Source organism: Mustela nivalis, assembly GCF_964662115.1.
Source record: "Mustela nivalis genome assembly, chromosome: 14".
Lineage (NCBI taxonomy): Eukaryota > Metazoa > Chordata > Mammalia > Carnivora > Mustelidae > Mustela > Mustela nivalis.
In genome coordinates, this window is record NC_139033.1 from 32,341,676 (window position 1) to 32,354,562 (window position 12,887).

The 12,887-nt window shown below is 46.9% G+C and overlaps 1 protein-coding gene across 3 annotated transcripts in view; it reads left to right on the forward strand.

Annotated features, from left to right (window-relative positions):
• Positions 1-3,423: 3,423 nt before the first annotated feature.
• The window catches only part of BCL2 (BCL2 apoptosis regulator), a 173,243-nt gene continuing 163,779 nt past the window's right edge, over positions 3,424-12,887 (forward strand). The window contains exons 1-3 of one of the 3 annotated variants that reach the window (XM_082699291.1): positions 3,424-4,627; positions 4,844-5,695; positions 12,416-12,858. In XM_082699291.1, coding sequence (XP_082555417.1) covers positions 5,126-5,695; positions 12,416-12,571 — 726 coding nt within the window. In that variant the 5' untranslated portion in view covers positions 3,424-4,627; positions 4,844-5,125 and the 3' untranslated portion in view covers positions 12,572-12,858. Of the gene's footprint in view, positions 4,628-4,843; positions 5,696-12,415; positions 12,859-12,887 lie in introns of those variants that run through there. The other 2 variants (XM_082699293.1, XM_082699292.1) reach the window with 2 other exon arrangements.

Here is a 12,887-nt window from a genome sequence, read left to right on the forward strand (position 1 = left end):
ATAAGTAATAACCGGGAGACACTGCTCTGTGCCAAATCACGTACGAAAATAAAAGTCATTGCATAGAAGAATGCCTATTTCCCCTAACACAATGGTGTTATCCCGTTGTTTGGGTCTGTGTCTGCATTTTGACCCAGTGAGGGCAGTAGCCGTTTGAAAAATGTAACTCCCTGTGCTTATTTCATTTCACTTATAATGCCAAGTCATGGATTTGAAGGGAAAAGTATTGCCAGGAGTATATTTCCTGCCCTTGCCTTTGTGAACCAGAAGGAAACAGGACTTGCCTGCTATCAAATTCACACAGCAGAATGATTCACCTGCAGTTTTGGCTTGGCTGCAAAGGTTGTTGCTTAATTGTTTCAAATATTTTTTGAGGTTTAGGGCCCACCCTACATGAGTTAAGTAGGTTTGTCAGTTAAACCAAAGCCTCTTGGTTTAGATTTGGTGAAAGTGTTTCCTTGTGATGACAAGGATGGTTTGAGAGCACATAGTGGACAAATCGTTTGCAATCAGTCCTATAGCAGAAGACAGGCTCTGGGGCATTAATGCACTGAGAACAGTGTTACTGTTAGTACCGAATGCTAATTGGGAATTAGGATTATAATATTATCCTATAATAATGACCAACAACAGATGCAACCCATCTGAACGCACATGACACTGTTTAGTGTCAAGAGTTCATAATATCTGAGCTGTGTGGATTATATCGCAATAAAGCTGAAAATGATAATTTAGAAGACATTTGAAACTGGAAATTAGTATTTTGCATTGCTTGTCTGGGAGATGTTTTTTAAGCAGTTCCTTTTTATGCAGCTATGTGACCTCTTTGTTCTTACCCTCTCTGGTCAGTTCATTTCTTTTATGGATGCATTCCACTTTAGTTTGTCTAAATGGCTTGGGGTCGTGTTTTATATTTTTAACTCACCTTATCTATTAGTCATCAGTTCCCTCTCAGTTAATGAATGGGGTTTTTGTATCCCCATTTTAAATAAAAAGTTTAATAGTAAGACTTACTACATGCCTATATATAAAACATGTATGCCCAGATGGGAATAATGTTCTTTTTGAATTTCATAACCCTTGGAAGTGTTTCTATTCGTGATGGACGAAGAGAACTTTCTGAAAGATACTGTTAAACATCAACCAGTAGGTGGCGAAAATTGGCAATAAAAAGCTTTTTGTTTGGCAGACGGGAGAAGAAAGGAAAACACGGGCCTTTCAGGCTCTTGATACAATCTCCCTTCCTTGCATCTTGTTCTTTTCTCTCCCTGGTGCTACCCTACTCCGAGAATCCAGCCAGGCAAAGCTGCCAGTGGGGTAGTCCATTGGCTCTGAAAGGTAGAAGTTGTCTTGCCAAGTGAAAAGTCTGTAATAGTGCCTCCAGGTGGGAGGGTGTTGGAAGGTCTCTGGCAAGGATCTGGGATTCAAACCCAGGACTCCTGGCTGTGGTCAGGTCTCCCTCTACTCCCTCCCCAATACCCAGAGACAGTTACTCCACACACTTCCTACAATACCTGCCCTCACACTTGAGGGTGTAAGCTAATAACCCAATCTGAATGGAGGAATGGTTTCACTCTTTCGATATGAAGAGAATTCAGAACATTCCTGGGGAATATATGATCTTAGTCCAGAACTACAACGCAGCCCTGTCCTGAGAACGGCTGGGGATGGCCAAGATGCCCATCCCTGAAGGGGTAAGTCTGAGAAAATCTGTCAAGTGAGGCTCTCTGGGAGCAAAGGAGAGGAAAAAAAAATAAGGAGGCTTTTCTTTCTCTGGGGATGGGGAATCCCGTTTCCTTCTGGGGACCCCTTTGCAGAAGTACAATCTCTTTTCCAGCTCTGTCCTCTCGTTTCCTCACTCCCATGCTGGCTCACAGAAGCACGAAGGTTTTCAATTCCTCTAAGTAATTTTGGAGGCCCAAGACAAGCTTCTGAGAAGATTCTTAAACTTCATGCTGAGGCATTAGTATGGGTCTCTACTCTTTCTGTGAGGACATACACCCCAGGTCAGTCTATACTCAATGTTCATCTCCAGGCCAGACCCTGCATCACCACCGCCCACCCCAGCCCCACCATCACCCAGTGCCATGTCTCATGAAAAAGCAGGAAGGAGCATCTTCCTTCGTTCCTTCTTGGTGGGATAAGTTTATACGAGGCACCCATTCCTACTTGCAAGAGGTTGGCATGTTGTTTGGTTGCCTATGATAAATGGGATGGAAATAATTTATGCTTATTTTGCTCAAGAGCACATGCTTTGATTTGAGGCTAGGAACGAGACAAAATAAATGGTGTTGGAACACGTTTGTACATGTTGCCACGCTCATTTGTCACGTTTCTGTGAGCGCTCTAGCCCAGCATCCCTCTCTATCTGTATTTGAGCCCTATCAGGTAAGCTGCTGGGCTTTTAGTATACATTTGTTTTCTTGGCGCTTTATTTGCCAAAGACTTTCTGAGATGATTAAGAAAAAAAGTTAAACAAGCACAACTTGTTTGCCCTCTTGTGCTTTTCTCCTAGGGGCTGTGCAGGCTGGTGAATGAAAAGTCTGTGGGCTTGCGTGTGTAATATATTTATGTGTGTGATAGTGTGTGTGTGTACACGCGCGTTCAGATAACTTAAGCTGCAGCCATCTGGCACTGGCTGCTAGGTGACCCCACAGGCCTTGGGAAACCCACCCACCCGGTGTTGGGACCTTTTTCAGGGCCTGAGAGTTACCGGGTAGCCCTCCCGCAGCGCCCAGCCCCAACCTAGTGCCAGTCCTGTCAGGGGCGGAGGCAAAACGTTTACTTAGCCATCTTCCAGCCCTTGACGTCCTCGACTCGCCCCTCACTGGCCCGGTGAGGGCTGTCTGGCCTTGGTCACGGATCGTGTCCCCAGGGTGTGTGTTCCGCCCGCACACCTAGGAAGCACGCTCGAGGCTTCCCTTGCCTCTCTCTCTGCGGGAGGGCCACGCAGAGGTCCCACTGCTCGGGGTCAGCGTGGGCCTGGTCTCCTCCCTGGCAGCTGCCAGGAGCCGGCAACACGGTGTGTACACGTACACACACGCGCGCGCGCGCGCACACGCGTGCACACTCGGTTAAAGGGGTCGAAGCGGATCTCCCCGTGCGCGCGCGCGCGTACTCACACACACACACATACACACTCGGTTACAAGGGTGGAAGCGATTCCCGGCGGTTGCGCCCTTGGCGCACCCACCCGGCTGCCGGCCTGCCGGCCGCGTGCAGACCCCGGGCGCCCCCGGCCCCTCGCGGGCCCCTGAGAGCGCGCCGGGCCCGCTGCAGGCCCGAGGAGGCCCCTCGCACACCCACTGCGCCGCGGCCGCGCGGGAGGCCTTGCGCCGCCCGCGCCACCCACCGGCCGAGCCCGGCGGGCGGGCGGGCGGGCGGAGCGGAGCGGGCCGGGCGGGCGGGGGCGTCCCGGGCGCGCCCTCCCCGGCCGCGGGCCCTGCGCGCCATGTGTCCTCCGCGGGGCGCGCCGCTCCGAGCCCGGCCGCGGCTCCTTTAACCCGGGAAGGGGAGCGGGGCGGAGGGGCGGCGGGGCGGCTCCGAGGAGGGCTCTTTCTTTCTTCTTTTTTTGAATGAACCGTGTGACGTACGCACAGGAAACCAGTCGGTTAGAGAGAATGAAGTAAGAGGCCAGCCCCCACCCCCCCCCGCCCCGCGCCCGCCCCCTTCCTCCCCGCCCCCTCCCCCGCCCGCCGCGCTCCCGCCCGCCGCTCTCGGTTTCCCCGCCGAGCCGCCGCCGCCGCCGCCGCCGCCGCCGCCGCTGCCAGCGAAGGTGCCGGGCGCCGGGCCCTCCCCGCCGGCGCGGCCGTCATCGCCCGGAGCGGGTGCGCGGCGGGAGCGCGGAGGGGGCGGCCGCCGCCAGCGCCGCCGCGCAGGAGCAGGAGGAGGAGAAAGGGTGCGCAGCCCGGAGGCGGGGTGCGCCGGTGGGGTGCAGCGGAAGAGGGGGTCCAGGGGGGAGAACTTCGTAGCAGTCATCCTTTTTAGGAAAAGAGGGAAAAAATAAAACCCTCCCCCACCACCTCCTTCTCCCCACCCCTCGCCGCACCACACACAGCGCGGGCTTCTCGCGCTCGGCACCGGCGGGCCGGGCGCGTCCTGCCTTCGTTTATCAAGCAGCTTTTCGGAAAATGCATTTGCCGTTCGGAGTTTAATCAGAAGAGGATTCCTGCCCCCGTGCCCGGCTCGTCCGGCGGCCCCCGGTCCCTGTCTGTCTCCCGTGGAGGAGTGAAGCGGTCCCGCGGATAGAGATCCATGTCTGTGCCCGCGCGTGTGTGTGCGTGTGTAAATTGCCGAGAGGGGGAAAATCACAGGACTTCTGCAAATACGGGACTGAAAATTGTAATTCATCTGCCGCCGCCGCTGCCTTTTTTTCCTCGTGCTCTTGAGATCTCCGGTTGGGATTCCTACGGATTGACATTTCTGTGACGGAGAAGTCTGGGAATCAAACTGGAAATTCTCCTAATTTTTTACCCTCCCTCCCCCAACTCCTGATTCATTTGGAAGTTTCAAAGCAGCTATAACTGGAGAGTTCTGAAGATTGATGGAATCTTTGCCTTATGCATTTGTTTTGTTTTCACAAAAAAGGAAACTTGACAGAGGATCATGCTGTCCTTAAAAAATACAAGTAAGTTCTTTGCACAGGAAATTGGTTTAATGTAACTTTCAATGGAAACAATTGAGATTTTAACTTTAAGTGCATTCGAGTAAGTTTAATTTCCAGGCAGTTTAATACATTCTTTTAAGCTGTGTTTCTTGTAGTGTGTATGCCCTGCGTTCTTTCACCCAGTGTATAAAGGAAAATGCACCTGATTTTGACTTAGTTTTCTTTTTGACCTTTCAGCATCGCAGAGGAAGTAGACTGATATTAACAATAATTAATAATAATGTGCCTCATGAAATAAAGATCCGAAAGGAATTTCAGTAAAAATTTCCTGCATCTCATGCCAAGAGGGAAACACCAGAATCAAGTGTTCCGCGTGACTGAAGACACCCCCTCATCCAAGAATGCGAAGCACATCCAATAAAATAGCTGGATTATAACTATTCTTTCTTTCGGGGCCGTGGGGCGGGAGCAGGGGCGAGAGGTGCTGCTGGTACCCGGCTGCTTTTCCTCGGGGGAAGGATGGCGCACGCTGGGAGAACAGGGTATGATAACCGGGAGATAGTGATGAAGTACATCCACTATAAGCTGTCGCAGAGGGGCTACGAGTGGGATGCCGGCGACGCGGGCGCCGCGCCCCCGGGGGCCGCCCCCGCGCCGGGCATCTTCTCCTCCCAGCCCGGGCGCACCCCCGCGCCCGCCAGGACCTCGCCGCCCCCGCCCCCCGCCGCCCTCGCCGCCGCTGCCGCCGCGGGCCCTGCGCTCAGCCCCGTGCCACCTGTGGTCCACCTGACCCTGCGCCAGGCCGGCGACGACTTCTCCCGTCGCTACCGCCGCGACTTCGCGGAGATGTCCAGCCAGCTGCACCTGACGCCCTTCACCGCGAGGGGACGCTTTGCCACGGTGGTGGAGGAGCTCTTCAGGGATGGGGTGAACTGGGGGAGGATTGTGGCCTTCTTTGAGTTCGGTGGGGTCATGTGTGTGGAGAGCGTCAACCGGGAGATGTCGCCCCTGGTGGACAACATCGCCCTATGGATGACTGAGTACCTGAACCGGCACTTGCACACCTGGATCCAGGACAACGGAGGCTGGGTAGGTGCACGTCTGCTTGAGTGTGCGTCTGGGCTGGCCGTTTCCGGTCGGGGGCTGAGCATCCGTGGTTGGAGTGTGGGTGGGCTCCTGGGCCAAGGGCAGGCTGATGAGCCAGGGAAATAAAATCAGGGTGCCTGCTTCCCTCACCCTGCCCCCGCCCCCCATGAAGGTCCAGCTGCCAGACCTATTGTTGATGATTCCTACTGGCCAAAAGTGTTTTCCTTGCTTGCCAGCCGTGGAGGGTTAAAGATCCAGCATTTGCTATCCAGTGGGATCTCGGGATTAATGGTATACTCTCTGGGTTTCTTAGACTGGGGGGTCCAGAAATCCTCCTCCCACCCCCAACCGCGGGACAGCTCATTAGCTAGACTCCAGGTTGGGTTGGCATTCCGCGTGTTAGACAAGTTCCCCTGGGAATTTATTTGCACTACAATTTGGGAACTACCCAGTTAGAAGAACAGACTCCATCAGAGGACCAAGGGCATGCCTTTTCTGACTCACTTGGTAAGATCTACTCTAAGAGGAAATCCAGTGTTGCTCGCTTTCCCTGGATAACCTAGATGTGTTTGTAAAGAGCTAAGTTGGCTTTTGGAAAGTGCACAAACTCCATCCTGTGGCGTGTGCCACATGGTTCCCAGTGGGCATGACTGAGTGTCTTGAAGAACATTGGGCCATGGATACTTTATCTCATCAGTGACATAATTTGTTCTGGTTGCATACTTTGCATTCTATTTCTGTACTAGGTGTATGACTTTAATGTTTACTGTAATTTTAGTATCTTTTACTTTTTGCCACCTAGAGTCCACATCATTTGGTGGTCTCTGCAGGAAAAACTTGCATCTACAGTATCCGTAGAATGCGTAGACACATTAATTCTCAACTGTGGATGCTGTCATGCTTTGAGGTTAGTTGTACTGATCGATGCCTGTAGCTTTGAAGAACGTCTGTGCGGTGATTTTTTTTTTTTTTCTGGTGCTAGATAGAGCTTCCATCACGTTCTTATAAAGGTATCGTTTTGTACGATTCTTTGGGGGAGGGGGTCCAGATCCTAAGACTGAAGAATTGTAATTGAGATCTGCATCTTATATGTAAAATTACCAATTTATGGAAAAGTCAAAGAGAAATCTTGTCTGAAGTTTTTTCAGACTTTTTGTTTTAAGGTGAAGAATTCTTTCTGAAAAAGGATGCAATGCAGTCCTTCCTTGTATTGTCTCTAGGGAGAATTACTGATGTTCTTATTTTATAGGACCTAACAGGACCACAAAGCCTAAAAATGATTACAAATGGATTCAATTTCAAGAAGCACATTACATATTTAACTACAGTTTACAAGCGTGCTAGTATTAAGGCCAAGAAAAAAGAGAAAAAGCCAAGAAAGTAGATGGCTGACATGAAAATCTGATCCTATTTGATCAAAGTTGACAAAATTCTGATGCCACTTTCAGTGGTTGAAAAGGAAAATATCCCCATTTAAATTTCTGACAATTAAAATGCTCCTTGTGAATTGTCTTTTCAAGATCCTATATTGTCAGATCTTTAGTAATTCTGGAAGAATTTACTAAAGAGTAAAAGGATATTTTTGTTAAAAGTTTGGTTAAGTAGGTGGTTTTATTTTTAACCACCGTAACCAAAAAGGTAGAGAGTTCCAGACTCCCAAAAGAATCTTTTTAAAACCAACATAAAACTTAAGTTGACAGTTCATATTTTTATGAAAAAAAATTTCAAAATTTTCTTTCTAGTTGAAAGAAATCCAAGGTGGTAACTCTCATCTGTTAAGAAATTTAATGAAATCGAGGCAACAGACATGCTTCTGATAGAAATTAAGATAGAACCGTGGCCTTTGTTTTGTTGCATTTTACTATGTTAACATCTCATGCAGTTGAGTTTACCTTTTAAGTAAAGGCTCACTTTTAACTCCTTTCGAAATAGAGTCTTCATAGTAGAGCCTGTCTCTCTGGTCAACAGGTATTTGAGATTGATAAACGTCGAGGCTGTATTTTATGATGCCAAACCACAATGACATACCGTAGAACATGATTTTAAAAAAGTTTTTTTGACAAAACCTTTCAGAGTAAACATAAATCATACAGAGGCACAAATAGCTGATGGTAAAATGTGTCGTTTTCAGAACAACATGTTGATGGATGACTGTATAGGAAAACAAAGGAATTTGGCCAAAAAAAGCAGGTATCAGGAAATGTAATCATAAGTGGATACTTTAGAATCAGAGTGGTAGTATTTGAGAGTTACAAATGATTTACCTATCCTTTCAAATGGGCATGACTAATTAAATGTCTGGTTTAGGCATATGGCAAACAGACAGATTCTCCACACCCCCCCGAAATTTGCACCAATCAGAGTTGCGCCCTTAATACTGTATTGTGTCTTACAGTGTTACGTACTCAGAATACCCATTGTCAAATGTCAGAAGAGAGCTAGTACATTCTTCCAACTTTTGACAATGACTTGTGTGGCTTCTAGGACTCAGTGGATCAGACTGCACGTAGAATAATGGGCATTTCGGATCTGAAGTCACTTTTTGTCTTTGCTGCTGTTGATGCAAAATCAGCCTTCTGAGGTTAAGGAAAACTGTTTGTATTCTGCGTTCCATAGCTTGGAGAAAGTGTCTTGGGAGGAGAGGCATCTGAGACATAGCCCCAGAAGCTTACAAATTAAATAAAGACTAAAGAAGAAATTGGGTTAAAACAGAGTGTAGCTTTATTCCTAAGTTTGAATAAGACATTGTGCGAGAAGCAGGACAGAGGGAGTGCAAGGCACCATTAGTTCTAGGAAATGTCTGAGACCCCGCTACTCCAAGTGGGGTTCACAGACCATCACCTGGGAGCTTCTTAGAGATGTAGCTTCTCAGGTTCCACCCCATAGCCAATGAGTCTGAACCTGTGGTTCTTGCGAGATCCGCGTTGTCAAATGCACATAAAAATTAGAGATGTTGACTATTATCTACCATTGGTTCCTGGGGCCATCTTTTAGGAAGAATGACAGTGTGGGATGGGTCTTCCACTGTCCCATTCCAGCAGCCTCCCGGGTTTCTAGTATTACCTAGAACACTGAGTATTCCCAGATGTCCACTAGTGTGATCTGATCCTTGGATGAGATACCCTGGAATGAAAGAAAGGAGATTAATTATCGTAAGCTCCCATCTTCTCAAGACTGTTTTTCATGGTAGCTATACGGTTTGCATTGGCATTACTGATCCCAATAAAATAAGTGACAATAAGTAAAGTAAAATACAATAAGTAAAAATAAGTAAGCCCTTCTATTCCAATTAAAGGCAGGGGATTTCTCTCTTTTGATAGCTCCATTAGTTATTATTTTAACCCTAGTAACATGGTTTGAGTTCTGTGGATGCGTTGACTAAGATTGCTTCAAGCCGAAGGGGCTCTTGGAGGGGAAGTGTCGAGATAAGGGCACTTTGACCATGAGTGAGGTTGATAGCTCCCTCCAGGCCGAGGACATTCAGCTTCATGTCTCATAAGAGAGTGAGGTGTGGGCTACTAAAAGAAAGAGAAGGCTTAAATGGGAGATTAGCTTCATTCTGTTGATGAGATGGTGGCGTGACTTTTCTTTTTCCTTTTTTTTTTTTTTTTTTGGTCTTTTAGTCTTGGTGGTTTAGGAAGACAGGAACTTACTTCTCCACATCCAGTAGAGGTTAGCTTCCTTTTTATTAGTTGGTCGGCAAGCAGTTTCTATCTTCTGTTGGCAGTCCAGATCCACCAAAACACTTAACTAGAAAGCAATGCCATTCTCATGCCAGTGTAGGAAATAAGTGAAAAAGCATTATTTTCCTGGCAGCCAAGTATCAGCTGCTTATGGCCAATTTTGGCAGCGAAATGTTAGGGATTAAAAATAGTCTGAAGATGGTCCAGTCTTAAGATATTTAATGATGAACTTTCCTTGGGAAAGTGCATCTTTCTCCCTGCTAAGGACCACGTGACTCCCTGCAATAATTTATTCTGTAGGAAAAAAACTACATGGTCGCCCCTGGAGTTTGCAAGTCACGTGCTGTTGAGTGATTGTATTTGTGGACCTTTGTAAAATTTTATAGTTCCCTTAGTTCCCTTTTCTGTCGTAGGGGTAGGGCTTTCCTTGCCGTTCAATGTCTGTTGCAAACATGGCTTTCTTTTGTGCGTCCTGTTACTTTCAGCTGTGCTTTCTAGTGAGAACTGATTGATCTTTTTAACAGTCCTTAATTGACCTGGTACATTTCAGGTTGTTTAAATGCACAGAATGCCAGGTAACAAAAGCCACAGTTGTTGTTTTTAAAAGCAAACTCTCAGAGTTTTTCCTGAACCTTGTTTCTAGTCCTAGTTGGTTTTTTGGAGGAAGAGTAAACTCACTCAGAAAGCAGGTGTGTGGGTGCTGTGTATATGACTAGTGGTCCTGCTCAGCTGTCCCCATGCCCATTTTTGAGGTCGCTCATCGTGTCTTAGCAATAGTCAAGCAAACCAGTATCTCAGCTCAAGTGCAATTGTGCTAGAAAAACAACACTGTCTTTGTCATGTACAAGTAGAAAGGTACCCCCCCCACGCCCCGCCCTGAGATAGATTGTATTTGAGGTTCAAAGGTTCTGTTAAGCCTTTTTAAGGTAATCTAATATCATCACCTTATTCAGTCATAGCTGTAACCTTACAAGCTGGCCACCCCTTCCCCCAGCTACATACATGAGACCACTCCATGAATTTATTTCACTAGGAAGCTTCTCTTTTTCATTCTTCTTGGTTTGATTCAAACAGTGTTAGTGCTTGACATAGAAAGAGAATTAACGATGAAAATCATCCAAGGACTGAGACAACTTTTCGACAGATGTGATTGCCAGTCTTCATGTACCTGGCCCTGGGTTAGGTTGGGGACACAGGAAAGACAGCTTTTACCCCTGCGTTGGGTGACCTCATGGGCTAGTGTCATAGGTGTCTAAGTGAACTCATAGTTACACGCAACCCTATTAGCATGATCCTAGAGGCTCAGATGTAGAGAGAAAAAGAAAAAAAAAACCCAAGTATGTATTATTTTGCATACACTTCTTCTATCTTTGTCTAAAAAAGTTACTTCTAACCATATGGCTGTTCATGTGTGCATTAGGTCTGATTTAAATAGGAGGAGAAATGTAGGTAATTTAAAAAACACTGTACGATGCAAACACACACTTAAGAGAACTGAAAGGCCAGGGGAGTTCCCTTGTTAAATATTTACCCATTAAACACCCTTAATACACATTAAGAAGACTTAATAAACACCTGTCTTCAATTTTTAAGGTATTTCAGTAATTCTTTGTATTTAAAAGACAATCAAGGCTTTGAATAGGGTGATTAGACTAACTTAATTTGAAGAACTGCCTCTCTTAAATCATCCTTGTATGCAGAAAAATACAAGTTGATTTTGAACAGAACATGGCTCTTCCTTTGGCAGAGATTTAAAAAAAAAAAAGCTTTTGTTTTCTTTTGTTTTAGGTTATAGTACTGTTCCCTTTATTAAGAGGCTTCTCTTCCAAAATCTGTTTATAGAAATTTCTAGTCCATTGTAGCATTTGTGGTCCCGAAAGGCAGGTCTTGTACTGTCTAACTGCTTGCACTCGTGGTCCTCCTTTAAGTGGAAGATTGTAAAACTTTTGAAATTACAACCAAGCCTTTTTCCTTCACCAATTTGTTCTGATATATGCTCCACTCCATAGTGCTGACATTGTTTCTCTGCTTTTTACTTGCCAGACAACAGAAGGACAGACAGCTGTCCTTCAGTAAGAATAATGATTGCATGACTGTTTCTAGCTCTTTCTCATGGGAACCCTGCCCCAGGACTGTCCCCTAGCTGCCCATCATCCCACCCCTGGGAAACCTCCAGGATGTAGCTCCTGTGCCTTCCTGGCACACACAGGGTAGGAGTCACCTGAAGCAAAGAATGTTCTGCCTGCATTCCAGCAAGAGGGATCTGAAGAGGGCTGTGGCCGGAGCTGGAGTATAACCTCGACTTCAGTCTTGCTGCCGGGAGCAGGGCAAGGCACAATTCTGTCCACAGAAGGTGACACTTTTTCCTCAAAGATGTTGAATTCCAGCCACTCTGGGGAGTGGGGGGGGGGGGGGAGATAGAATCCTCCAGCAGAACTTTTGCTTGCTCCGGTCTCTGCAGTGTGAGATTAGAGGGGTTATTCCCTGGCCATAGAGAAGTTTTGACTAACTTAATTAAAATAGCTTCTACTCAAGACCACTTCCCCACCCGCCCCTTAAACGTGTTTGGAAAGGAACGTCCCTGCCATGCTGGGGTGACTCTTTGTAGCGATGTACTGAGAGCTACTTGGGTGATTTTTCTTGGGGGATTGACCGGATTCTGTGAGAAACTTCTCGACAGAATGGGGACCTCTCTTCTCCGTGACACACGGAACACGCACTTCCCTGGGAAACTGTTTGGAAAATCTGTGTTTTCATCCTGCTCCTTGTTTTGCCTTCAGAATGTCAGGGATAGAGCCATATTCCATTTTTAGTTAATAATCAGCTCATCGGCTCTCTGGGGCTTCAACATAATGAGTCAGAAGCTTATGACTGACCCCAGTCTCCTCTTTTCCTCTGCCTCCTGAAAACAACCCGAGGACCCACGACGTCAAGTGAAGCTTTAATATTTCAAGGGAGATTTTTCCATCGAGGCCAGTACAGCTTTCTCGTGACAGTTCCAATTATTGTATTTCTCTCTTTTTAACTATCTTTTCTTAAGCTGCGGAAGTATCGGGAGTTTGCGACTTTTAATGCTTGGAGCACCGAACAAAGGATCAGTGGTGCAGGCTGTCTCTTCTGGACTATCTCCACCGCTTCTGGGCAGAGGACGAAGATGGCTTTAGCAGGCAGCACCGTGAATGTTGTATCTGTGTAGTGACCCTGAAATTGAACTGCAGCCTGCTAGGCCACTCAGGTGCATCTGAATTTTCCAGGAGAATCTGGGACAGATACTTAGTCCTCTTCATTCACTCCCTATTTGCTGTATGTATTACCCTCTCGCAATTAGAATAGGAATAAAATTAACTGCAAATTATATGCTCAGCTTCAGAGATTGATATTTCATTCTACTAAAGGAAAAAAAAAAAAGGCAAGCCCATAAATGATGCCCTTTTGCACTTCTGAGTCTAAAATTTCAGGGCTTCCCCCTAGTCATTTCCCTTGTGAATTCCTGCTAGCATCTCTCTGCCTCT